The sequence below is a fragment of the Saimiri boliviensis genome, chromosome 4, assembly GCF_048565385.1.
Source record: "Saimiri boliviensis isolate mSaiBol1 chromosome 4, mSaiBol1.pri, whole genome shotgun sequence".
In the NCBI taxonomy this organism is placed as follows: domain Eukaryota; kingdom Metazoa; phylum Chordata; class Mammalia; order Primates; family Cebidae; genus Saimiri; species Saimiri boliviensis.
Window position 1 is genome coordinate 1249013 of NC_133452.1, and position 27207 is coordinate 1276219.

The 27207-nt window shown below is 40.4% G+C and overlaps 2 protein-coding genes and 1 pseudogene across 11 annotated transcripts in view; 2 read left to right on the forward strand and 1 right to left on the reverse strand.

The window, feature by feature from the left end:
- The window catches only part of ERMARD (ER membrane associated RNA degradation), a 59254-nt gene that overhangs the window by 24019 nt on the left and 8028 nt on the right, over window positions 1-27207 (reverse strand). For 2 of the 10 annotated variants that reach the window (XM_003943435.3, XM_010331298.3), the window contains exons 1-5: window positions 5991-6150; window positions 3431-3599; window positions 1720-1859; window positions 580-681; window positions 224-313 (exon numbers count right to left, since the gene is read on the reverse strand). In XM_003943435.3, the coding sequence (XP_003943484.1) occupies window positions 224-313; window positions 580-681; window positions 1720-1859; window positions 3431-3599; window positions 5991-5996 (507 nt within the window). In that variant the 5' untranslated portion in view covers window positions 5997-6150. Of the gene's footprint in view, window positions 1-223; window positions 314-579; window positions 5956-5990; window positions 6151-7015; window positions 7106-27207 lie in introns of those variants that run through there. The other 8 variants (XM_074397129.1, XM_010331300.3, XM_039467505.2 and 5 more) reach the window with 8 other exon arrangements.
- On the forward strand, window positions 6195-18825 carry DYNLT2 (dynein light chain Tctex-type 2). The gene is made up of 4 exons (XM_003943437.4): window positions 6195-6314; window positions 13570-13776; window positions 15338-15496; window positions 18639-18825. The coding sequence occupies exons 1-4, from the start codon at window positions 6195-6197 to the stop codon at window positions 18747-18749; spliced, it is 597 nt and encodes a 198-aa protein (XP_003943486.1). The 3' UTR covers window positions 18750-18825.
- LOC101042464 (L-lactate dehydrogenase A chain-like) lies at window positions 26003-27051 on the forward strand (annotated as a pseudogene).

Consider the following 27207-nt stretch of genomic DNA (forward strand, 5'->3'; position numbering starts at 1 on the left):
ATGGGTTTATCAGGGGTTTCCACTTTGGCTTTTTCCTCTTTTGCTTCTTGCTGCCACCATGTAAGAAGTGCCTTTCTCCTTCTGCCATGATTCTGAGGCCTCCCAAGTCATGTGGAACTGTAAGGCCAATTAAACCTCTTTCTCTTCCCAGACTCAGGTATGTCTTTATCAGCAGCATGAAAACAGACTAATATACTCCACGAGTTTAGATGAACAAGCTTACCACAGACTGCCCAAAGATTTGAGCAAGCTCTTCAGATGCAAGTAGATCTCTTAAAAGAAAGGGGCATTCCTTCCCAATCAGTAAAAATACCTAAAATTCAAACAAAAATTGTGTAACAACTGCATTATGAGCCAATAACATTAAAAACATTACCCATGAAGCAACTGTAGACATGAGGGGAGAAAAATACTTAGACACCAATCCTTTGATTTCATAATCATTCAAAAGGCAAAAATTAAAAATTTGTACCAAATGATTTTATCTTAGAGGAAAATAAGAAATCTGAGGGCAACTGTAAAATAGTTTAATGTTCATTCAATTTAATGGGCCAATAATGAAAGAGATCTCACACTTACATCACCCAAGGCTCGTTCTAGACATGATGTCAGTTTCATTAAGCTAAGACAAATAGCAGGAGATTGTAGACTTTTTAAGGCTTCAAATATTTCAGGAAATAACTGTTTAGAATAAAACACATATTAGGATGTGCAATCTAAAACTATTTCTCAAAGTAACAATATTATTTATTGAAATTCAAACCTCTAAAGATTTTAACTTTCATATTTTAGTTATTTTCAGGGGATAAGTAAGCATTTTCTGTATAATTATATTGCCTAAAGAATCCATAAAAATATTTTAATAGCTCGCTGGGTGCAGTGGCTCAAGCCTGTAATCCCAGCACTTTGGGAGGCCGAGGCGGGTGGATCACGAGGTCCAGAGATCGAGACCATCCTGGTCAACGTTGTGAAACCCCGTCTCTACTAAAAATACAAAATATTAGCTGGGCATGGTGGCACGTGCCTGTAATCCCAGCTACTCAGGAGGCTGAGGCAGGAGAATTGCCTGACCCAGGAGGCGGAGTTTGCGGTGAGCTGAGATCGTGCCATTGCACTCCAGCCTGGGTAACAAGAGTGAAACTCCGTCTCAAAAAAAAAAAAAAAATGCTAGTACAAGGGGGATGCGATGATTCCTTCACTCCAAATTCAAAGCAGAATTAGACTTGTTATAGTTACTGCTTTACTGTGGTCATTTAGTGTGCCAAAAACTGACCACAAAAACATACCAAAACAAAATTTTGGGTTGGGCCCCAAATTACCCATACTCCCTTCAATTCCTCACAACAAACCAAGTATCCCAGCTCTGGTCTTCAGGCCCCACTGTCTTAGATGTCTTAGAACACTTCAATACCTCTCCACAGGGCCTCTTATTCTGGAATGGTCAATTTTTCTTCTGTCCCTGGATGAGTACCAAGTGCCAAGTGTTAGCTCTCCAACCCCTAATCCTGTGATAATGAATTCCTGTGTTCCAAGGAATGTTTCTCAGCTCAGGCTCTGGAGACCCTGCATAACAGCCAGGGTTCTCTTGCAACCCTCAACAGTTCTTCACAGTTGGAGGGCCTGGGGATGAAGGAGGCCCCTTTAAAATTGGCAAATAATAAGTCCTCTAAGTAGTATTTGCACAGTTTTTTATTTTTAAAGGTTGTTCAAAAGCCAAACCTGTGGAAAACTTGTCCACTGGAACCATGGTGCATACTGAATTTCAAACTGCCCCTTGGTCAAAGATAAGAAATGTGAATGGACAGCTTCACACACAGGGCCCAGCAGCCTCACACTTCCCCAGCAATCCAGACCCTGGTCTTAAAGGATAAGAAAACAAATTTTAGCACCATAGCTTCATATCAAACATCTACATCATCAAAGAAGAAAATGCTTTAATTATAAAACTTACACAAAATCAACAATCAGTTTACCATTGAACATATGATAAACTTTTTATGTTGTTAGAAATAAATCATATAATGCTTATCAGATTATAAAAGAAAAACATACTATCAGCAGAGAATTTGGAAAATACAAAAAGTTTCAAACAAGAAAAAGCTATTTTTGTCAATGTCTTTACCTGTACATAAATACACAGGAAAATAGGCTCACATTGTATATACAATATTGTAACCTGATTTTTTTAAAGTTAAACCAGTCTCACTCTGTGTATACAATTTTGTAACCTGGCTTTTTTAAAGTTAACATTATTAGGCTGAGATTTCTTATGACAATGAATTATTTTAAAACATTTATAATACAAAGTTTTTGTTGCTTTAATTTTTTTTTTTATATGAAGCTTCTGTTGTTTTAGGTTTTTGTTTTGTTTTTATATAAGTTAGGGATTAACCATCCACTTGCTTAATGATCAATAAATAGCAAAGGGTGGCCAAGCACGGTGACTCACGCCTGTAATTCCACCACTTTGGGAGGCTGAGGCAGGCAGATCACCTGAGGTCAGGAGTTCGAGACCAGCCTGGCCAACAGAGTGAAACTCCATCTGTACTAAAAATGCTGAGTGTGGTGGCAGGCGCCTGTAATCCCAGTTCCTCAGGACGCTGAGGCAGGAAAATGGCTTAAACCTGGGATGCAGAGGTTGTAGTGAGCCAGGATCACACCATTACACTCCAGCCTGGGGTACAAGAGCAAGACTTCATCTCAAATGAATGAATGAATGAATGAATGAAAAAGCAAAAGGTAAATACAAATACATGCTCTTCCTGTTTTTTTTCCCCACTTAGCTCAGAGATTTCTGTATCAGATGAGCCTCCTCATTCTTTTCTACCACTGCATAATATTCCATTATATGCATTTATCATAATTTACTCAACCATACCCCTACTGCTTGATGTTTGGCTGTTTATTTATTAAAGGGTAACCTTGCACAAACACATTTTGATATCTGTATCTGTCTTAAAGATTCCTGAAAATGGACTGTTAGGCCAGAGTATGTTCATTTGTAATTTTTATAACTATTATTAAATTTCCCCACCCATATTTCTAAAATGTGCAAGAATGCCTAGAAGACATTTAAAATAACTGTATAATCTATTGTTGGTCATTTTATACCCTTAATTCATATGACTCCTATGGAAAATCATCTCAAGGCCCTGAGATCTATATCATCAACAGCCCACCAGCCCCTCTCTGCCTCCTGACACCTCTTCTGTAGAGGTGGTTTTCTTAGCCTAGCTTTTCATGAATTTTTCCATGCTTCTCTGGCCTCATCTCCTCTCCTTTCACATTAATTCCTTTTCTCCTTGGAGTCAGGCCTATATTATAACATTCTCTAATAAAAGGAAGCAATGGTCAGAAAGGGGAATTTTACAGGTCAAGACATTTTCAATAGAACAATTACAAAAGTTTGGAGTACAAAGACAGCACAAACCTGACTCTGTGTAGCACACACAGTCTGTGATTGTTTTCCAGCATACCTCACCATTCTGAGTTACAATGCTATTGATGTCACAATTTTCTCTGAGTTCAAACCCAAGATTACAAATTATATCATATACTGAGGGAGAAAGACATGTGGTAATAGACGCCCCTATTAATACCTTAAAAAAAAAAAGGCACTGATTAACAGAAAGAAAAATAGAGTATTATATATTTAAGTCACAAGAAAGCGCTCTTACTGAATGAACTCAGGTGTAGATACTATTAACATGTTTTCTAGATATCATGAGAGCTGTATGATCACAACATTATGATTAAATATTAAAGATATGTACATAAATGCTCTCAAATATGAGAAAGATTTAAAGTTAAAATTATCAATCATAATATTTGCAGACTGCCCTGCCTATGCAGTAGCCATTCTTTATTCCTTTACTTTCTTAATTAAACCTGCTTTCATTTTACTCTTAAACTTGCTTTCACTTTACTTTAAAAAAAAACAAAAAACAAAAAACAAAAAACAAAAAAAGATATGAGTTCACGGAAGCTCAGTGTGTTTTATGAACAGGGCACTATTCCTCTCAGCATTCCTTCACTATCCCAGAGTTATCAAAATAAGCAATTTTTTAAATGGGGAACGGAAGAGCAGACATCAAGCATAATGAAAAAGAAGAAAAAAAAAAAAAAAAAAAAAAAAATCGAATCCCTCTGACTCCCTAAATGGTATTGAAGAAAACCACAATGTCATCACAAAACACGCCTCTTTGATATAAAAAAAATCTTAGCTGAAGACAAGAGGCAGCAAATGAAGGAAAAGCTCTCTCTGTCCTCCCACTCTTCCGCCCAAAGACAGGATATAAATTCTTTACTGGAGGTAACTTTTGACTCTTAACAGACCAGAGAAGGCACCAAAGGAATCTACAGACAATTCTTACTCCATTAGTTTCCAAACATGTATCTACCTTCCCAGTTTCCTGCCCTTTGAAGCCTAAAACTGTTCTACTGTCATTTCTCTGCAAATCTATAGTTCTTTGTTGAAGATGGTATACACATGTAGTTCTAAGCCACCATTTCAAGTTATCTTTCACTGAGGTTTATCCCTTGTGATGTGCACTCTGTGCATTAATAAACTTTTTTCTTGTTAACCTTTCTTTTGTTAAAGGTGTCACTCTGAACTAAGATGGGCAGAGGTAAAGTTTAGCCTCCTCTGCCATGTAAAAAATAGCAAGCCGTACTGGTTTTCCAAAATTTTCCACTAATTTTGGAGAATTAAATAAAACCAAAATCCTCACAATTATCCCACATGACACTAGGACCATCGTATAAACCTGCGAAGAATTCAAATTCAGGATCTAAAGCTGAACCGAGGCTCTTTTATTTTGGCGTTTCGAGTTAAGGGGTGACTGTGTTGTGATAGTCACCATTAACTCTGGGCACCTCCTAACCTGGAAACTGTTCAGTTTCAGTTCCCTTGTCCTGTTCAGTATGTTACCCTGTTTGCTCTTCCCGTTCCCCAGATGTTGCGCTTTCCACTCTCAGTCCTGGTTTTCTAACAATCCCAGCAGGCCCTAACAGTTAACGCATCACTAAAGAAATGTGTATTAACTATTTGTTGATTGTCTTCGACGATTGTTGCCTGCAATTAGGCCCTGTGGGGCTAGAACTGTGAAGACCACACTGGGCTGGTGTTTTGGAGCTAGACTTAAATTTGAATCATTCCTCGGCCTCTGACTACCTCTTGCCTTGGAAAAGTTACTTAACACATCCGAATCTCAGTTCTAACTGAAATAAAATGGTGTCAGACTGCATCTTACAGGGTTGCGGTAATGAGATAATACAGGAAATGCGTCTAGTACATGGTACTCAAAAATGGTAGTTATCATTATCATTATTTTGGAGACGGGGTCTCGCTGTCGTCCAGACAGGGGTGCAGTGGCCCGATCTCAGCTCACTGCAGCCTCCACGTCCCCGGCTAAAGTGATCCTTCTGCTTCAGCCTCCCGAGATGCTGGGGCCACCACGCCCGGCTCCGCTGTCGTTACTGCTGCTGATAGGTGTTTGGTATTTAATTGCCTCAGGGAGGAAAAAAAATTAAATATTATGAGGCAACCACATACAACCAGATCTCCTGACACGACGTCGGTGAGGCAGTCGTGATGAGTTTTACACTGTTACTCAAACGGTCTAAAAGCGATGAACACAAATTTACTGTCAGGCAATGGCTAGGAAACTGCGCTTCTAGGAATGAGGCCACGGTCAGCTGAGAGCCCGGCCTGCGGCCTTCGGTCCCCGTGCCACCGCGCAGCCCTCCCAGACGGTCCGCCGCCTTTCAGCTCGGGGCCAGGGGCGACGGACACACCGAGCCCGGCACAGGGAGGCCGGCAGGGCCCGCCCGGCGTCTAGCAGGGCCGAGAGCCCGATACCGCCGCCCAGGCCGCGGCCGCGACGTCCCAGCGCGTGCTCGCCCACCCACTCCAGGTCGCCAAGCACCACGCAGCCCGGCGTTGACTCCCTGCCCAGACCCGGGGCTACCGGGCCCGGAACCCGCCCTACCTCCATAACTTCCGGCGCCTCGCTGAGGCGCGCGTGAATGACGCAGGCGCCTGCCTGCCGCGTCTCCAGGAGTCTTGGCGCCTGGGCGGGCACTTCCGGCCGCTAGAAGCGCAGTGCTAGACTCCAGGTCTCGCGAGAGTGGCTGGGGCGTTTGACAGCCTGAGGAGAAGGGGAGGCGGTGGGCGTCTGAGAGAACAGAGCAAGATGGAGAAGCGAGCCCGAGGCGTGAAGCCGGGCGTCAACCAAACCTTGAACCAGACCCCTCAGCAGGCGCCGCTGGCCCTTAGGAAAGAGAGAAGGCCTAGCATGTTCGAGAAGGAGGCAGTGAGTGCGGACACGGCCAGGGGCCCGAGACGGCCCTGTCCGACCCTTTAACTGAAATCGCTCCTCAGTGGGCCCCGCTCCTGACACCAGTCCCAGAGCCAAGGAGGCAGCATTTCCCTTTTCTGTTTCTTTTTTCCCCCAGATGTAAAATTGAAGACCGACACCGAGTTGGGCGGTCCCCTTTGGACTTCAGTGCTAAGGTTTTCTTGGTTGTTTTAATTAGGGCCATAGAACCCTACGTAAATCGATTGGAAGGGTGGTTACAAGATCACCTGCAGTCCTTTTCAGATTTACTCAGCTTGCGGATTTCCTGAGACTACTCTGAGCATTATTGCTTTATTAAAAGACATTATGTTAGTGTATCTAGTGCCATCCTACGCAGTTTTGCTAGGGAAAAATGAGTGTATGCTGTATTTTTTTTTAAAAATGGATAAACCAGGCAGAATAGTGCCGTGTTTAGGGTCTTTAAAAACATAAGCAGTCTGGATATTTGAAGAATATACAGGAGAAAAAAAACAAGTTGAACGTATTCTGTCCAAAACTTATTGTCTGGTATTGATGGAAAGGGTCATTGTTCAGTTTTATTGGTGGTATAACACAGGTATTTCTATATGATTATGCTTTGAAAACCGTTAATGTGTTCAAGACTCCATCTTTTGTTGATACTTTAACAGAAAACTAGTTTGCCCAAAAATACAAACCTGTAATGATAGAGCTGGGACCAGAACTTGTATCCTGGTGCTCAGTCCACTTGGCCTGTGCTGATTTCTTTTCATACTTATTTCATGGACCTTTAATAGGATGAAAACAGATAACAAGCAAAACAATTTTTGAAGACCCTGAAACAGTTTAAGAATACTCTCAAATAGAGAATTCTCAAAATAAGTAATGGCAAAATTTCAGGTTCTAATGTTTCCTTGGTGTCTAAATTTTAGAGAGGAATGAATGAACTAAAGGACGAAAAGTAAACAGGCCAAGTTTACACAGCTAAGAAAAAAAGCAGGGCAGGGCTAGACCCCTAAATCAGCTGGACTTGAAACTTCACACTCCCAAACACTATACTGTATTGCTTGGCAATAAGTCTGAGTAACAGGTCACCAACAGTAAAGAAAAATTTCTGTATATTCAGGCAGACAAGGGTGACTTTTATAAACTGCCTATTTGAGGTCTGAAGTGGTCTTTAAAATTTAGTGAGCCTGAACTCAAAATGAGGAGACATAAAGATGCACTTGGTATATAGGCTAAAACCTGGGAGTGAGGGGACATGGACCAAAGTAGTTACTGCTTATTTGATATGGATGTGATCAATTATGGCTACTTTAAAGTTGAGTCTTATACAGGCGAGAAATTTGAATAGAACAATAATTGGGAAGACATTGAGAAAGGATTCTACAAAAAACTCACTAAATGTACCTGAGGAAACTGTGCACTTAGTCATTTCTAATTTAAGATAGCTTTTAATTTTCCCATTTCTGAGCATGGAAAAATTAAGACATACCGTTTAACCAATGACTGTCTCTTGATTTTATCTGTTTTGCCTCCATTTCCTTTTTTCTAGTGGTAGCACGTTGGTAACTTTTAGGGAATTAACTCATCTGCAATTGTATAGAGCTTTGATGAGATTGTCAGCTACTTTCCTTGACTTTGGAATGAGGATGAAACCCAAACTAAGCTAATTAGATGAATTCTTTGAAATAATGCAAAGAAAATGATTGAGGTTGAAGATGAGAAGCTAAAGTGCTCCATGTGTCTTTCTGAATCTGGTTCATCGACCTTCTCTGCTGTTATGTAAACTGTATCTTTCCAATAAATTACGCTTTTGCTTAACAAAGAATGAGTTCCTGTTGTTGTGATCAAAGGTCACAAAAATGCAAAGTAGATTACTCAAAATGGAAAACTTTGTTCTTTCTTGTGCACGTGCATTTGAAAATCTTAAACACAGCTGGGTGCAGCGGCTCACACCTGTAATACCACCACTTTGGGAGGCCAGGGTGGGCAGAACACCTGAGGTCAGGAGTTCAAAACTAGCCTGGCCAACATGGCAAAACCTCGTCTCTACTAAAAATACAAAAATTAGCTGAGTGTGGTGGTGGGCACCTGTAATCCCAGCTACTCAGGGAGGCTGAGGCACGAGAATCGCTTGAACCTGGGAAGAGGAAGTTGCAGTGAGCCGAGATTGTGCCAGTGCACTCCACCTGGGTGACAGAGTGAGACTCCATCTCAGTAAAGAAAAGAAAAAGGGAAACAATCTTAAACACTAGCTTGTGGAATTTAGAAATAAAAGTAATATGCCCAAGCTCATTTTATTTTAGGACCATGTGTAGGCTTAATATGAGGAAATGCTACATCAGTAGAAACTCAAGTATTATTAGATGCCAAAAAGTTGATCATATTTAAAGCCTATTCCTAATTTTAAAAAAGATTATAAAGATTCTTAATAAAAAGAATAAAATACGCTTCATCTTAGAAGCATTAATGGTTATTTTCAGGTCACACATGAATGTCCCATTTCCTTGAGAATCATTGCAGTTGAGAGCCACTGTTAATGATAGTACGTATGTAGTTGTATCCCTTGAGTATATTGTATAGGAAAGGAAGGTCCCAATCACTGCCCTAGAAAAGCATTCTTTTAATAAATAAGAACAAAACGATTTTGTTTTTAAGAGGTTTAGGGAGCTAATAATGCTGCTTCTGGAAATAAGAGGCACAGAAACCTGACAGATGATCACAGCAGGAGATTTATTTCTGGTGAGCGACTTTTACTTGCAGCCAATATGGAGTAATTCTTAACCGTAAACTACTTAACACACAAAAATATATGGAGCAATTGTTTCCATTGATTGGGTGTCAGGCAGGACAAGAGAGTAATTTCTGAGAGATGAGAAACAGGTAAGGTGAGCTCCCATATTGACCCCACTTTAATTGCCTGGGGAGAGTTTCCAGGCTACAACACAGGAAAGGCCTCCTTTAGTTCAAAAGGAGTTGGGAGCCCGGGAAGCCAAGATAGCATGAGACTGGAGAGCAGAGTACTAGGACAGGGCTGCACAAATCACCCCAAAGATCTACAGAGGGTTTCCCTGAGTATTCAGCTAAGTGCAGCAGTGCATCTGGTAAGGAAAGTTCTCACCAGAGATGGAGAGTGGAAGTAGAGAAAAATCACCTAAAAGGAACAGAAAAAAAATCCTTGGACGTGTTCCCACCAGAAAAAGTGGAAACCATGAAAAATATAGAGCTTTGGTTAGAGTGCTATGAAGTGTATTTTGCCTCATTAGTGGGAAAAAAGTAAGAGAATAATTTCTCTGATCTGGCCTATCAAGGCTGAGAAGCAAGACTCAAGAGGATTAAACTGTTTCCAAATGTCTTTGTTCTAGAAGAAAGCTCAAGAGTTTTAGGAATACAAAAACATCCAGCCTATAAGAAGGTAAAATTTCACACTATCTGGTCTCTAAACAGTAACAGACCTGCAGAGAAGCAGGAAAATGAAATTCAAAATAGAAGAAACAGTAAAAACAGCCCAGGAATTACAGAAAAAATAGTATAAACAGACATTAGTTATGAGAGTTACTAGTTTTCATCAAATCAAATCTTACATTATATTTAAGAGTGTAGAGAAATATTTAGCATGTTAAATGCAAATCAAACTTCTGTAGATGAAAAATACTATGTCAGGGATGAAAATACACTAAACGGTATTAACAGCAGATTCAACAGTGCAGAAGAAAGGACAGAGACACAGAAATTGCTGGGAAAATATTATAAGATGTCAATGAACTTTGACAGAACTTAAAGTAGCCTAATGATAATTTGAGTCCCCAAATGAGGTAAGAGAGGACAGACGAAAAGTATTTGAAGAAATTACTTTGAAGAAAGGGATGAGAAATTTCCAAATTTGATGAAAACTACAAACCTACAAATCTAAGAACCTCAGTGAAATCCAAGCACAAGACATGAAGAAAATTATACCAGGACATACAATAATAAAATTGCTTGAAACCAGTGATTTAAAAATTTAAAAGCAACTAGAGCAAAGCAACATTATGTACATAGAAACAGACAAAATGACAGTGTACTTCTCAGAAACAATGCAAGACAGAAGACATTGAAGCATCATCTTTAAGGACTGAAAGAAAATAACTATCCACCTAGAATTCTATACTCAGCTAAAATATCATTCAAAAAACAAATATAAGACTTTCAGCTTCTTGTTCTACATGTGAGGGACTTAAAGCTTCTACTATGTCCTAACAAGTATAAAGCTGAACAAACTGAAAAAATTAACTCTTCTTAGATCCATAAGAGAAGTGAAGTCACAGGACAAACTGCTATCCCCAAAAGTAGAGTGACAAGCAGCAGTTTGCTCTGTGTTTGCATGACTTAAGCCTTAGCCAGCCTGTATGACTTAAGCAAGTAGGAGAAAAAAATGCAGAAAACTCAGAAGCATCAGTGAAGTTCACAGTCCAGAAGCACAGGTTCACTAAAAGACCTAGTCATAGAATTATAGAATGCTTCCTCTCTGCTAATACCTTACCAGGACATTACTAGAGGCCTTATTACAGCAGTTTCTTTACCCAGTGAAACATGTCTAGCTATCATGAAGAAAATTAGGCATACTAAAAAACAACAACAAAGACACAAAGTAAGCATCGGAACCAGACATAGCAGGGATGTTGGAATTATCAGACAGAATTTAAGATAACTATAATTAGCTGGGCACGGTGGCTCACGCCTGTAATCCCAGCACTTTGGGAGGCCGAGGCAGGTGGATCACGAGGTCAAGAGATCGAGACCATCCTGGTCAACATGGTGAAACCCCGTCTCTACTAAAAATACAAAAAATAGCTGGGCATGGTGGCACGTGCCTGTAGTCCCAGCTACTCGGGAGGCTGAGGCAGGAGAATTGCCTGAACCCAGGAGGCGGAGGTTGCGGTGAGCCGAGATCACGCCATTGCACTCCAGCCTGGGTAACAAGAGTGAAACTCCATCTCAAAAAAAAAAAAAAAAAAAGATAACTATAATTAATATGTTAAAAGGCTGTAGTTGATAAAATAGCATGCAAAAACAGATGAGCAATGTAAGCACAGAAATGGAAATCCTAAGAAATAGAAATGCTAGACACCAAAAACACTGTAACAAAAGAAGAAATCTCAAAAGAAATTTAAAAAATATTTTGAGCTAAGTAAAAATGAAAACATCAAAATTTGTAGAATGCAGCAAAAACAGGGCTTGGAGAAAATGTATAGTATTAAATGTATGCACATATTAGAAAAGAAAGAGCTAAAATAATATAAGGTTCTACTTTAAGAAACTAGAGCTGGGCGCGGTGGCTCAAGCCTGTAATCCCAGCACTTTGGGAGGCCGAGGCGGGTGGATCACGAGGTCAAGAGATCGAGACCATCCTGGTCAACAAGGTGAAACCCCGTCTCTACTTAAAATAAAAAAAGTTAGCTGGGCATGGTGGTGCGTGCCTGTAATCCCAGATACTTAGGAGGCTGAGGCAGGAGAATTGCCTGAGCCCAGGAGGCGGAGGTTGCGATGAGCCGAGATCGCACCATTGCACTCCAGCCTGGGTAACAAGAGCGAAACTCCATCTCAAAAAAAAAAAAAAAGAAACTAGAAAAAGAAGAAATTAAATCCAAAGTATGCAGAAGGAAAGAAATAATAAAAATTATAGCCAAAATTGATGAAATTGAAATCAGATACCAACAAAACCAAAACCTTTTCCTTTGAAAAGATCAATAAAATCTATAAGCCTCTAGCCAGGTTAAGAAAGAGAGGACACAAATTACTAATAGCAGAAATGCAAGTCAGGATGTTGCTGGAAATTTTATAAACACCAAAAACATAATAAAATAATATTATGAACAATTCTGTGCCCAGAAATTTGGTAGTGTAGATGAAATGGATCAATTCCTTGAAAGATGCAGTCTCCCAAATCTTATAAAAAAGAAATAGATAATCTGAATAAGCCTGTATCTGTTTTTAAAAATTGAATCAATAACAACCTTCCAAAGCAGAATCACCAGGTTCAGGTGATTTCCTTGGTGAATTCTACCAAGCATTTAAGGAAAGATATGTATCAATTATCTACAATCTCTTTCAGAAGAAAAAAGCAGAAAGAATACAGTCTAACTCATTTTATGAAGTCAGCATTACCCTAATAGCAAAGGCAGATGAAGACACCACAAGAAAAGCAAACTACAGACCTGTGTCATATGTTAACACTGATGCAAAAATTCTCAACAAAATACTGGCAAAAAGTCAGCATTTTATATAAAGGATCTGACACCAAGACCAAATGAAATTTGTTCCTGGAATGCAGGGATGGTTCAACAGATGAAAACTGATCAAGGTAATACACCACTTTAACTAAATGAAGAAATAAACCACATGATCAATCTCAACTGATGAAGAAAAAGCATATGTCAAATTCAACACTTTTTTTTATTATAAAAACATCCAACAAACTAGTAATAGGAGGGAACTTCTTCAACATAGTAAAGGCTCTGTATGAAAACTGCACAGCAAACATCATACTTGATGGGGAAAGACTGAAAGCTTTTCCTGTAATACTAGTAACAAAGCAAGGATGTCCATTTTTGCCATTTCTTTTCAACATAGAACTGGAAATTCTAGCCAAGCAATTAGGCAAGAAAAGAAAATTCCTGGCTATTAACAAAATGAGGCTCACTGCTTTAACTTAAGAGGCTAGAGCATTTATCTGGGACATATTAGGCACTAAATAAATATTTCATTAATGCATATTGGATGTCACAGAATGGATGTTTCATGTCAAAAGCATGAACTGAGTATATGTAGAATCAATGCACTTTTGGTGCTTTTTCAGCTTAAGACTTATGAATGTGCTACCTAAATACTTTTATTATTTAAAGATGGGTAAATAAAGTAAAATAAAATTTTAGGACAATGAAGGATAATATTTTCATAATCTCAGGGTACGGAGGAAGAAAGGTTTTCCCTATGTCTTCAACCCATAGCCACTCAGTTGCCTTCCTTGAAGGCCACTCGTTTCTAGTTCCTTTGAATCATCCATGGTCTTTCGCCAAATTGATAGCCAGGAGTGAATCTAGGATTTAGTAACTACATTATTGTAGAAATCTGTTTAACAGATTTCTAATATTTCCAAGCTTTGTGTGAGACTTGTCCCACTGTACAGTGTTCTTTAATCTAAAATCTAATTTTACAGTTTAAAAATTAATATTTTCTCCCCTTCTCTCTTCCCCTCTTTCTCCTCCAGTATGCACAGATTTTGAGAGAAAGACTGAGAGAGTCAATTCATGATGTTCAGTATGTGGAGCCTCCTTTTGATGACTCAATTGCTGATATAGGTAAAGAATGGAAGAGTGCCCTGGCAAAATTAAAGTTTGCTAATTCATACAGAATGGAGCCAGTGAAGAAATTCCAAGCTCATTCAGTAGAAACTAAAGTCCAGCAGATACTAACAGTAGGTTGATAAATATATGATAGCAGTATTGTATGAGGGTTATATATATATAATCTCTTTCTTTGAAGATTTCTTCATACGTGTGTGTGTGTGTATATATGTGTGTGTGTGTGTGTGTGTGTGTGTGTGTGTGTGTGTGAATAAATGCCTCCATATATATATATACATATACATATGGAGATATTTATTCCAGGAATTGGCTCAGGCAATTGTCATTAGAACCAGAAGCATTGTGTCATTGGTGCAGGCACAACAAGTCAGTTAATTAAAGATGTGTAGTCTGCATGCTAGGTGTCCAGTTCTGCTCCTGGTTTGTAAGAATGTATAATGTTTTCCAGCCCACTAGCCATGTCCATTTCCTTCAAGCTATACATTAATTTATTAATAAACATTGTTAGAAATCTTTAATTTCACTTTCCTAGAGGCCAAAGAGAAAAATCAGTGGAGTGAGAGGCTACAGGGGAGGGTTAGAAAGTAGTTTTAATGTAAGCCCATTGAGCAGCACAGTGACTTGGTACAGGTTCTGAGTCCAAGTAGTCTTCACTATAAGAAAACCAAAATATGAATTTTAATAAATGTATCAATTTTAAAACGTTTCTTTCCTTTACCTAAGAATTTCTAGAAGTCTTCTTCAAAAAAAATCTTTTTGTGTCTCTCTATTGTTTGTTAGAGTAGTAAATTACAACTTACAGCTTATGTTGATAATGAAAAGTAATTGAACATAATTTGAAAACCAAAATAAATATTTCTCAAAACTGTTACTGAAATAGGTAAGCATATATATATATATATTTTTTTTCTTTTTTTTTCTTTTTTTTTTTTTTTTTTTGAGACGGAGTTTTGCTCTTGTTACCCAGGCTGGAGTGCAATGGCGCGATCTCGGCTCACCGCAACCTCCACCTCCTGGGTTCAGGCAATTCTCCTGCCTCAGCCTCCTGAGTAGCTGGGATTACAGGCACGTGCCACCATGCCCAGCTAATTTTTTGTATTTTTAGTAGAGACAGGGTTTCACCATGTTGACCAGGATGGTCTCGATCTCTTGACCTCGTGATCCACCCGCCTCGGCCTCCCAAAGTGCTGGGATTATAGGCGTGAGCGCTCGGCCTTTTTTTTTTTTTTTTTTTTTTTTTTGAAACTGAGTCTCGCTCTTGTTGCCCAGGCTGGAGTGCAATGGTGGGATCTTAGCTCACCGAAATCTTTGCCTCCCGGGTTCAAGTGATTCTCTTGCCTCAGCCTCCCAAATAGCTGGGATTACAGGTGCCTGCCACCATGCCCAGCTAATTTTTTGTATTTTTAGTAGAGATGGGGTTTCACTGTTGGTCAGTCTAGTTTCGAACTCCTGACCTCAGGCAATCCACCCACCTCATCCTCCCAAAGTACTGGGATTACAGGTGTGAGCCACTGTGCCTGGCCTAAAATTTATTTAATGTTATTTAGTGAAGAATATATTTATTTTTAAAACAGTTATATATATTATTTAGATACGTTTTCTGCTTGAATTTTTATGTATAGAGAATATTTGGTTTGAAAATAAAAGTATTTTTCTTAAATTTTCTTGAAGGAAAGTCTTAAAGATGTCAAATATGATGATAAAGTCTTCTCTCACTTGTCACTCGAATTGGCAGACCGCATACTGTTAGCGGTCAAAGAATTTGGGTACCACCGTTATAAGTTCATTATAAAAGTATTATTCATTCAAAAGACTGGCCAAGCAATAAATGTAAGTACCCCATTGATACAGAATCTAGCAATTAAGGCATCTCTCTCTAGTGATTTGATTTTCATTGTGATGACTCAAAGGTACGCCATTGATTCTGAGGTACCTTTTGAATGAAATTATCATTTTGGTAAATATATTTATTTCACTGTAAATTATTTCAAAAGTACAAACCAGCAGGGTGCATTGGCTCATGCCTGTAATCTCAACGTTTTGGGAGGCTGAAGCAGGTGGATCACCTAAGGTCAGGAGTTTGAGACCAGTCTGGCCAACATGGTGAAGCCCCATCTCTAATAAATTCAAAAATTAGCCGGGCATGGTGGTAATCCCAGCTACTCAGGAGGCTGAGGCAGGAGAATCACTTGAACCTGGGAGGTGGAGGTTGCAGTGGCCTGTGATCATTGCACTGTACTCCAGCCTGGGCAACAAAATGAGACTCCATCTCAAAAAAAAAAAAAAAAAAAAAGAAAGAAAGAAAAAGAAAAGTACAAACCTAGAAGTGGCAATTTGGTACTAATAATTTATTAAATTGCATGGTTATTCTATTCCTTGATCATATCAGTTTTGACAGTGTAATGTCATTTAAGTTAATTAATCAACACATTTATTTTGGGCACTAATGGGTGTTAGGTACTAAGGAAAATACAAGGAATGATAATGATAAAGGAAAATACAAGAATGATTCTCAAGGAGTTTTTACTCTAGTTAAGGAAATAAAACAGCACAATTTAGAATTTAAGGAACTAAAATGATAGGGATAATGTAAACAGCCTGGGTTCTGGAGTCAGATTGCCTCTGCAACACTTGCTGGCTGTGGCCTCAGCACAGTTTCTTCATCTATAAAATGGTGATGATAAAACTGGTTTCCAGCCGGGCGCGGTGGCTCACGCCTGTAATCCCAGCACTTTGGGAAGCCGAGGCGGGTGGATCACTAGGTCAAGAGATCGAGACCATCCTGGTCAACATGGTGAAACCCCATCTCTACTAAAAATACTAAAAAAAATTAGCTGGGCATGGTGGCGCGTGCCTGTAATCCCAGCTACTCAGGAGGCTGAGGCAGGAGAATTGCTTGAACCCAGGAGGTGGAGGTTGCGGTGAGCTGAGATCGCGCCATTGCACTCCAGCCTGGGTAACAAGAGTGAAACTCCGTCTCAAAAAAACAAACAAACAAACAAACAAAAAAAATGGTTTCCTAGAGCTGTTGTGAAGATTAAATGAAATTATCTGTATTAAAATCCTTAACATAACAGCACAGAGCCCTCAATAAACAGCAAGGTAATTATTAACATTATTTATTAATAAAAAGATAATATCACTAGGCTGTATAATTACCTAAGGAGTTGATAATGAATATGTGGGAGTTGGAGAGAAAAGCCAGAAAAAATTGTGTTTGGAGGAATCTGTAGAGGTTCCATGCAGGAGTGGACTGCGTGATGAAGCATGGGGAAGGGGACCTGGACTGGTAGAGGAGTACTGGTGAGGGAAGAGTCAGCAAGAAATAACTGTCCTGGCTCCCATGGAGAACAGAAGCTGCACCACATATGACATACACACTTAAGAAATAGGGGTGTTCTACATGATAAGCACCACAAAGAGAACATTAAAGTAGGCATATGACAGAGGATCAGAGTGGCTATTTGGGATTCTTTAGAGAAGGGAAAACCCTCTGATGTCCAGATAAGAAGGAACCAGCTGTACCAAAGAGGAGGGAGTATGTTTCAAGCAGAGAAAAATTCGAGTGCAAAGATCCTGAGGCAGGGATGAGTTGGTGTGCTTGATATGTAATGTGGAGCTGGACTAGTAGCAAGTAGAGAGTGGCATGATGCAGAGTGGGCGAATGTTTCAGCTTAGATTATTGCACAAAAAACCACCCCAGAACTCAGTAGTTTATAACAACAGCGCTGCATTTGCTTACTTTCTGTGAGTCAGCTTGGTCTGGGTCAGTTACCTGGCCTTTCTGCTGGTCTCACTGATGTACTTGTAGCCATCTCATGACTTACCTAGGCCTGCAGGTGCAAGATGGCTTCTCTCACTTGTCTGGATATTGGGCTAGCTGTGGGCTGGGCACCTGGGTTCTTCTGCATGTGAGCCAGCATCCTCCAGTAGATTGAGTGGGCTTTCTTAACATGGGAGTCTCAGTATAGCATTCCATGAGCATAAGATCAGAAGCTACAAGACCTCTGAAGGCCTTGCTTGGAAGGTTCAGTGTCATATTTTGCAACTCATAGCAAGTAACAAGGCCAAGTCTTATTCACAGAGTGGGGACATAAAGTCAACTTCTTAATAGGAGAAGCCATAAAGAATTTGGGCCATTTTCAGCCAGATGTGGTGGCTCACACTTGTAATCCCAGCACTTTGGGAGGCCGAGGCAGATGGATCAACTGAGATCAGGAGTTTGAGACCAGCCTGAAACTCCGTCTCTACTAAAAATACAAAAATTAGTTAGACATGGTGGCAGACACCTGTAATCCCAGCTACTCAGGAGTCTGAGGCAGGAGAATCACTTGAACTCAGGAGGCAGAGGTTGCAGTGAGCCAAGATCATGCCATTGTACTCCAGCCTGGGAAACAAGAGTGAAACTATGTCTCAAAAAAAAAAAAAAAAAAAGAATTTGGGCCATTTTAGAATTTTAGATCCTCCACAAATAAGTCAGCTGGAGTCAGATCACATATGAATTTGTATATGGAGAAAAGTAGTTAGAATTGTCTTAGAATTTTCTGTTACAGCCTACTTGTATAATGAATGCCATTTTTTCATTTCAAGGCAAGGTTCTGACAAACTTTTTGACTGAAAATCTTTAAAGGGTGAGAAAACTTCCTTGTCCTGCACTACATGACAGAGTTACACTGTATTCAGAGCCACTATGCCCCCATTCCCAGGTACCTTCTGCTTCTGGCCCTGGAAACACTGCTAAGGGAACCTCTCTCTCTGTTTTAGAGAAAGGCCGGCCTCCAGTAAAGAAGACGGATGAGTGGGGGCAGTGTCATTCTCCAGTCTCTTTATGAAAGGGAAAACCAGACAAATTACATATTAAAAATAATTTCTGAGATACTGATGCACTCATTTTTTAAAAACAAGTGCAGATTTGAAAATTACTTCTTAACATATTCATTTAAAATTGGCCTTTAAAAAAACTCTCTCACAGATTGCCAGCAGATGGATCTGGGACATTGCATGGGACAGCTGGGTCGCAGCGAAACACGAAGCAGAATCCTACATGGCACTGGTCTTGGTGTTTGCCCTTTATTATGAATAGATCATTACAGGTACTAAGGAGTGTTTACCTCTGAACTTTTAAAAAATAAATGAAATTTATATATTTGTGAATCTCATAATAGTTCTAATTTGCTATATTTTTATTTCTAATTGAGGCGTTTTAATTATATTAACAACAAAGTAGAAGCTAGATTTTTACATTTATACTTACTAACGTAATATTACCCCAAAGTAGTATAAAAGAGGTGTGTGTGTCTGTGTGTGTATGTATGTATGCATATACAAATTCTTATAGCAGAATATAGGGAAAATATCACTTTTGTAAGATTTAAGAAAATTGTAATTTGCTACAGGAAATTAAAATGCAATTTTGGAAAGCATCAAATTCAGTAGATGTTAAGATAGATTTTGGAAATTCCTAATGATATTTTAATACTTTGTATTCATTCTTTTGAAAGAAATTACCAAGTTTGAAAGAAAGATGTTATATATTTCATAATTCCCTACTATCCTCCCTCTCCAACCAAACTGCTTACAAATGTGTAGTCAATTTACTAATCTGTTAGACTCTGTTAGTCAGGCTCTGTGAGCCTGTCAGTCTCTTTTTTTAGATGCAAGAACTGAAAGCTGATTATAATTGTTTAAAGAAATGAGGAAAATGTTGTTTCCCAGGGATTTGATTAAGGATCCAGATTCTATCCAACTTCCCACTCTCCCCACAGACTTCCACATACATTAATTTTACTTGACAGAATTTAATCATCTTCCCATGACAAGACCAGTCATAATTCCCTCCTTAGGTTTGGGGCTGGAGCCTACCCTTCTTGAAGCACGAGATCATGTGAAAATTGTGGATACTGCTCAGGTACAATGGTTCACTCCTGTAATCCTAGACATGGGAAGGCCAAGGTGGTAGGATTGCTCTAGCCCAGGAATTTGAGACCAGCGTGAGCAACATGCTGAGACTCCACCTCTAAAAACAAAAAGGGTGAGAAAATTGTGGATCCAGTGTACAAATTGGGATTCTTCTAGCAAGGAGGCAGGGTATGGACTTGTGGGAAGCAAGCAATAATGTCTGTGATAATCAGTATGATTTTCTTTTTTTTTTTTTTTTTTTTTTTGAGACGGAGTTTCGCCCTTGTTACCCAGGCTGGAGTACAATGGCGCGATCTCGGCTCACTGCAACCTCCGCCTCCTGGCCTCAGGCAATTCTCCTGCCTCAGCCTCCTGAGTAGCTGGGATTACAGGCACGTGCCACCATGCCCAGCTAATTTTTTGCACTTTTTTAGTAGAGACGGGGTTTCACCATGTTGACCAGGATGGTCTCGATCTCTCGACCTCGTGATCCACCCGCCTCGGCCTCCCAAAGTGCTGGGATTACAGGCTTGAGCCACCGCGCCCGGCCAGTATGATTTTCATCATTACAGGTGAAAACAACCATTGACCAGTAAATATTGACCACTAAAAATACCTATTAGTTCAGTTATCTACAAACAAAAAGATAAAAATAGCAGAAGAGGATTTTTTTTTTCCATTTAGGTTTGATAATGAGTTGGTTTATTCCTGCCTGAATAGATCCAAGTGGAGTTTCACTGAGAAAGTGCATGCAAGTTTGGCCAGAATTATTCTCAGGAAATAACTCCAGCTCCCTTTTGCTGCCTTGTGAAGAAGTTGCCTTGCTTTCCCTTTGCCGTGAGCCATGATTGGAAGTTTCCTGACGCCTTCCCAGCCCTGCAGAAACTAGGAGCAGGGCCAAGATGACTGACTGGAAGCAGGGTCATATTGGAGGCTCCTATTGAAAAAAACATAAGCATGTGAATTCTTCACTGGCAACCAAGGAACCCAGGTTCTCTCATCAAAATGGACTAGAAGGCTGGCGTGACCCACAGAGAGAAGGAAGAGTAGTGTGGTCCTGCAGCCTACCTGAGAGTCACAGGAGGAAGGGGAACCCCCTCCTTCGCCCCCTAGCCAAGGGAGACAATGAGTGAGTGTGCTACCCAGCTGGGGAAACTGCTTTTTCCACAGAACTGTGCAACCCACGGATCGCAAGATCCCACTCACGAACACATGCCACTGGGGCTTAGCATCACAACCCTGGAACACACAGATTCTTACAGCCTCTCAGCTGGAATCTGCTTAAGCCTACTTCCCAGGGGAAGGGGTGACCAACAGTGGCTATGGCTGCCTGCTGTTTAAGCCATTTGAGCTCCTTGTGGTAGGGGCAGCAGCCAGCACTGGGACTCACAACTCCTTAACATGCTAAACTACTGGGTGGGGGAAGGGTGGCACCCATTTCTATAGCTCAAGGCTATGGTTTTCCCCTGCTGTATCCAGTGAGGCTGGACAGTTTGGTTCCAAGACTTGTCCCCACAACCCAGCACACCAGCTGTGGCAGTCTGTGGCTAGAGTGCCTCTTCAGGTCTAACCCTGACCCATCCTTCCTCAGTGGGTGAGCCTTCCCTGCAGCATCTCCAATAGCTCCAGCCAGAGGCTCAGGGACAGAATTCTGATCTCCCTAGGCCTGAGCCCCTAGCATGAGGGGTGGCTGCAGTCTCTGCAGACCAGCAGACTTAGCTTCTCCTCATGGTAGTTCTGAGCAATCCAGGCAGCCCAGATGAGTGGGTTTCCCCACAGTGAAACACACCCTCTCTACCAAGGGACAAAGTGCTTCATTAAATGGGTCCTGCTCCCCATGCCACCCAACTAGGTGAGACCCTCCAACAGGGGTTGTCAGAAACCCTAAACAAGAGCTATCCTACTGTCATCAGGTTGAAGCCCCTTGAAATTAGACATCCCAGAAGAAGAAGCAGGCACCCATCTTTGTTGCTCTACCTCCTTGAGTGACACCTCCAGGCACGTCAGTGAATCAGATGAGTAAGGCCTGAAGTGAACTCCCAGCAAACTGCAGCAGCTCTACCAACAGAAGAGGGACTTGACTATTTAAAGAAAAACAAACAAGCAGAAGCAACAACAGTAGCATCAACAACAAAAAAGTCCTCCACAAAAACCCCATCCAAGGGTCAGCAGCCTCAAAGATCAAAACTAGACAAACTCATGAAGATGAGAAAGCATCAATGAAAAAAATGCTGAAAACCCAAAAGGCCAGAGTGCCTCTTCTCCTCCAAATGATTGCAACATCTCTCCACTAAGGGTACAGAACTGGATGGAAGATTAGATGGATGAATTGACAGAAGTAGACTTCAGAAGAAGGTTAATAAAAAACTATGATGAGCTAAAGGAGCATGTTCTAACCAGATGCAAAGAATTTTGATAAAAGGTTAGCAAAATTGCTAACTAGAATAACCAGTTTAGAGAGGAACATAAACAACCTGATGGAGCTGAAAAACACAGCATGAGAGCTTCGTGAAGCATACACAAGTATCAATAGCCAAATCAACCAACTGGAAGAACGTGTATCAGACTTTGAAGACCACCTTACTGAAATAAGAAATACAGACAAGACTAGAGAAAAATGAATGAAAAGGAATGAACAGAGCCTCTAAGAAATATGCGACTTCATAAAAAGACCAAACCTGTGATTGATTGTAGTACCAGAAAGAGATAGGGAGAATGGGAACAAGCTGGAAAACACACTTCAGGATATTATCCAGGAGAACCTCCCCAACCTAGCAGGACAGGCCAACATGCAAATTCAGGAAATACAGAGAACACCATTAAGATACTCCATGAGAAGATCAACCTCTAAGACACGTAATCATCAGATTCTCCGAGGTTGAAATGAAGGAAAAACTGTTAAGGGCAGACAGAGCGAAAGACCAGGTCACCTACAAAGGGAAGCCCATCAGACTAACAGTGGACATCTCAGCAGAAACTCTCCAAACCAGAAGAGATTGGGGGCCAATATTCAACTTCTTAAAGAAAATAATTTTCAACCCAGAATCTCATATCCAGCCAAACTAAGCTTCATAAGCGAAGGAGAAATAAAATCCTTTCCAGACAAGCAAATGCTGAGGGATTTTGTTACTACCGGGCCTGCTCTGCAAGAACTCCTGAAAGAAGCACTAAATATGGAAAGTAAAAACCAGTACCAGCCACTGCAAAACACACCACAATATAAAAACCAATGACACTATGAAGAAACTGCACCAACTAGTATGGAAAATAATCAAATAGCATCATGATGACAGGATCAAATTCACAGATAACAATACTAACCTTAAATGTAAAGGGGCTAAATGCCTCCAATTAAAAGACACAGAATAGCACATTGCATAAGGAGTCAAGACCCGTCGGTATGCTGTATTCAGGAGACCCATCTTACATGCAGTGACACGCAGGCTCCAAATAAATGTATAGAAGAAAATTTACCAAGCAAATGGAAAGCAACAACAAAAAATAAAAAATAAAAAATAAAAAGCAAAAAAAAAAGAAAAGCAGGGGTTGCGATCCTACTCTCTGACAAAACAGACTCAAAACTGACAAATCAAAAAGACAAGGGAACTACATAATGGTAAAGGGAACAATTCAACAAGAGCTAAGTATTCTGAATATATATGCACCCAATACAGGAACACCCAGATTCATAAAACAAGTTCTTGGAGAACTATAGAGAAACTTAGACTCCCACACAGTAATTGTGGGAGACTTTAACACCCCACTGTCAGTATTAGACAGATCAATGAGACAGAAAATTAACAAGGATATTCAGGACTTGAACTCAGCTCTGGATCAAGTGGACCTAGTAGACATCTACAGAACTCTCTACCCTAAATCAACAGAACATACTTTCTTCTCAGTGCCACATAGCACTTAGTCTAAAATTGATCACATAATTGGAAGTAAAGCACTCCTCAGCAAATGCAAAAGAACTGAAGTCATAACACACAGTCTTTCACACCACAGTGCAATCAAATTGGAACTCAGGATTAAGAAACTCACTCAAAACTACACAATTTCTTTTCTTTCTTTTTTTTTTTTAAGATGGAGTCTCACTCTGTTCCCCAGGCCAGGCTGGAGTACAATGGCAGGGTCTGGGCTCACTGCAACCTCTGCCTCCCAGGTTCAAGCAGTTCTCCGGCTTCAGCCACCTGAGTAGCTGGGACTACAGGTGTGTGCCACTACACCCGGCTAATTTTTGTATTTTTAGTAGAGACAGGGTTTCACTGTGTTGGCCAGGCTGGTCTCAAACTCCTGGCCTCGTTATTCACCCACCTCAACCCCCAAAATGCTGGGATTACAGGTGTGAGCCACTGCACCCAGGCAAAACAATTTCATGGAAATTTAATAACTGGTTCCTGAATGACTCCTGGGGGAAATAATGAAATTAAGGCAGAAATCAAGAAGTTCTTTGAAACCAATGAGGACAAAAAGACAATGTACCAGTATCTCTGGGACACAGCTAAAACAGTGTTAGAGGGAAATTTATAACACTACATGCCCACATCAGAAAGCTAGAAAGATCTCAAATCAACACCCTAACATCACAATTAAAAGAGCTACAGCGGTGGCTCACGCCTGTAATCCCAGCACTTTGGGAGGCCGAGGCGGGTGGATCACGAGGTCAAGAGATCGAGACCATCCTGGTCAACATGGTGAAACCCCGTCTCTACTAAAAGTGCAAAAAATTAGCTGAGCATGGTGGCATGTGCCTGTAATCCCAGCTACTCAGGAGGCTGAGGCAGGAGAATTGCCTGAGCCCAGGAGGCGGAGGTTGCGGTGAGCCGAGATTGCGCCATTGCACTCCAGCCTGGGTAACAAGAGCGAAACTCCGTCTCAAAAAAAAAAAAAAAAAAAAAAAAGAGCTACAGAGGCAAAAGAAAACTAATCCAAAAGCTAGCAGAAGACAAGAAATAACTAAGATCTGAGAAGAAGGAGATAGAGACACAAGAAACCCTCCAAAAAAATCAATGAATCCAGGAGCCAGTTTTTGTGAAAAAATTAAGAAAATTGGTAGACTGCTAGCTAGACTAATGAGAGAAGAATCAAATAGACACAATAAAACATGATAAAGGGGATATACCACTGATACCACAGAAATACTACCATTAGAGAATACTATAAACACCTCTATGCCAATAAACTAGAAAATCTAGAAGAAATGGATAAATTCGTGGATGCTCACACCCTACCAAGACTAAACCAGGAAGAAGTTGAATCACTAAATAGACCAATAACAAACTCTGAAATTGAGGCAGTAATTAATAGCCTACCAACCAACAAAACCCCAGGACCAGATGGATTCACAGCTGAATTCTACCAGAGATACAAAGAGGAGCGGTACCATTCCTACTGAAACTATTCCAAACAATTGAAAAGGAGGAACTCCTTCCTAACACATTTTATGAAGCTATTCCAAACAATTGAAAAGGAGGGACTCCTTCCAACTCATCTTATGAAGCCAGCATCATCCTGATACCGAAACTGGGAAGAGACACAACAAAAAAAGAAAACTTCAGGCTAATATCCCTGATGAACATCAGTGCAAAAGTTCTCAATAAAATATTGGCAAACCGAATCCTGCAGCACATCAAAAAACTTATCTACCATGATCAGGTTGGCTTCAACTCTGGGATGCAGGGCTGGTTCAACATATGCAAATCAATAAACTTAATCCATCTCATAAACAGAACCAAAGACAAAAACCACATGATTATTTCAATAGCTGCAGAAAAGGCCTTTCATAATCAAATTCAATATCCCTTCATGTTAAAACCTCTCAATGAACTAGATATTGATTGAACATATCTCAAAATAATAAGATCTTTTTATGACAAATGCACAGCCAATATCATATTGAATGGGCAAAAGCTGGAAGCATTCTCTTTGAAAACCCATACAAGACAAGGATTTCCTTTCTTACCATTCCTATTCAACATAATAGTGGAAGTTCTGGCCAGGGCAATCAGGCACGGGAAAGAAATAAAGGGTATTCAAATAGGAAGAGAAGAAGTCAAGTTGTCTCTGTTTGCAGACGACATGATTTTATATTTAGAAAACCGCATCATCTCAGCCCAAAAACTTCTGGAACTGATAAGCAACTTCGGCAAAGTCTCAGGATACAAAATCAATGTGGAAAAATCACAAGCATTCCTTTACAACAACAATAGGTAAGCAGAGAGCCAAATCATGAATAAACTCCCATTCACAATCACTACAAAAGGATAAAATACCTAACAAGGGATATGAAGGACATCTTCAAGGAGAACTACAAACCACTGCTCAAGGAAATAACAGGGAACACAAACAAATGGAAAAACATTTTGGAGTGTTGGCACCACTGCCCACTGCTGTGTGCCCCCGACACCCGCCCAACGTACATTCCTGGTTCCTCTTGGTTCCAAGTCCAAAATGGCAACTCTCAAGGATCAGCTGATTCATAATCTTCTAAAGGAACAACAGACCCCCCAGAATAAGATTACAGTTGTTGGGGTTGGTGCTGTTGGTATGGCCTGTGCCATCGGTATCTTAATGGATAGTTGGTTGGTATCTTAATGGACTTGGCAGATGAACTTGCTCTTGTTGATGTCATTGAAGACAAATTGAAGGGAGAGATGATGGATCTCCAGCATGGCAGCCTTTTCCTTAGAACACCAAAGACTGTCTCCGGCAAAGACTATAATGTAACTGCAAACTCCAAGCTGGTCATTATTACGGCTGGGGCATGTCAGCAAGAGGGAGAAAGCCGTCTTAATTTGGTCCAGCGTAAGGTGAACATCTTTAAATTCATCATTCCTATTGTTGTAAAATACAGCCCGAACTGCAAGTTGCTTATTGTTTCAAATCCAGTGGATATCTTGACCTATGTGGCTTGGAAGATAAGTGGCTTTCCCAAAAACCGTGTTATTGGAAGTGGTTGCAATCTGGATTCAGCCCAATTCCGTTACCTGATGGGGGAAAGGCTGGGAGTTCACCCATTAAGCTGTCATGGGTGGGTCCTTGGGGAACATGGAGATTCCAGTGTGCCTGTATGGAGTGGAGTGAATGTTGCTGGTGTCTCCCTGAAGACTCTGCACCCAGATTTAGGGACTGATACAGATAAGGAACAGTGGAAAGAGGTTCACAAGCAGGTGGTTGAGAGTGCTTATGAGGTGATCAAACTCAAAGGCTACACATCCTGGGCCACTGGACTCTCTGTGGCGGATTTGGCAGAGACTATAATTAAGAATCTTAGTAGGGTGCACCCAATTTCCACCATGATTAAGGGTCTCTATGGAATAAAGGATGATGTCTTCCTTAGTGTTCCTTGCATTTTGGGACAGAATGGAATCTCAGACGTTGTGAAGGTGACCCTGACTCCTGAGGAAGAGGCCCATTTGAAGAAGAGTGCAGATACACTTTGGGGGATCCAAAAAGAGCTGCAATTTTAGTCTTCTGATGTCATACCATTTCACTGTCTAGGCTACAACAGGATTTTAGTTGGAGGTTGTGCCTGTTGTCCTTTCTATCTGATCTGTGATTAAAGCAGTAATATTTTAAGATGGACTGGGAAAAAATCAATTCCAGAAGTTAGAAATAGGAATGGTTTGTAAAGTCCTACA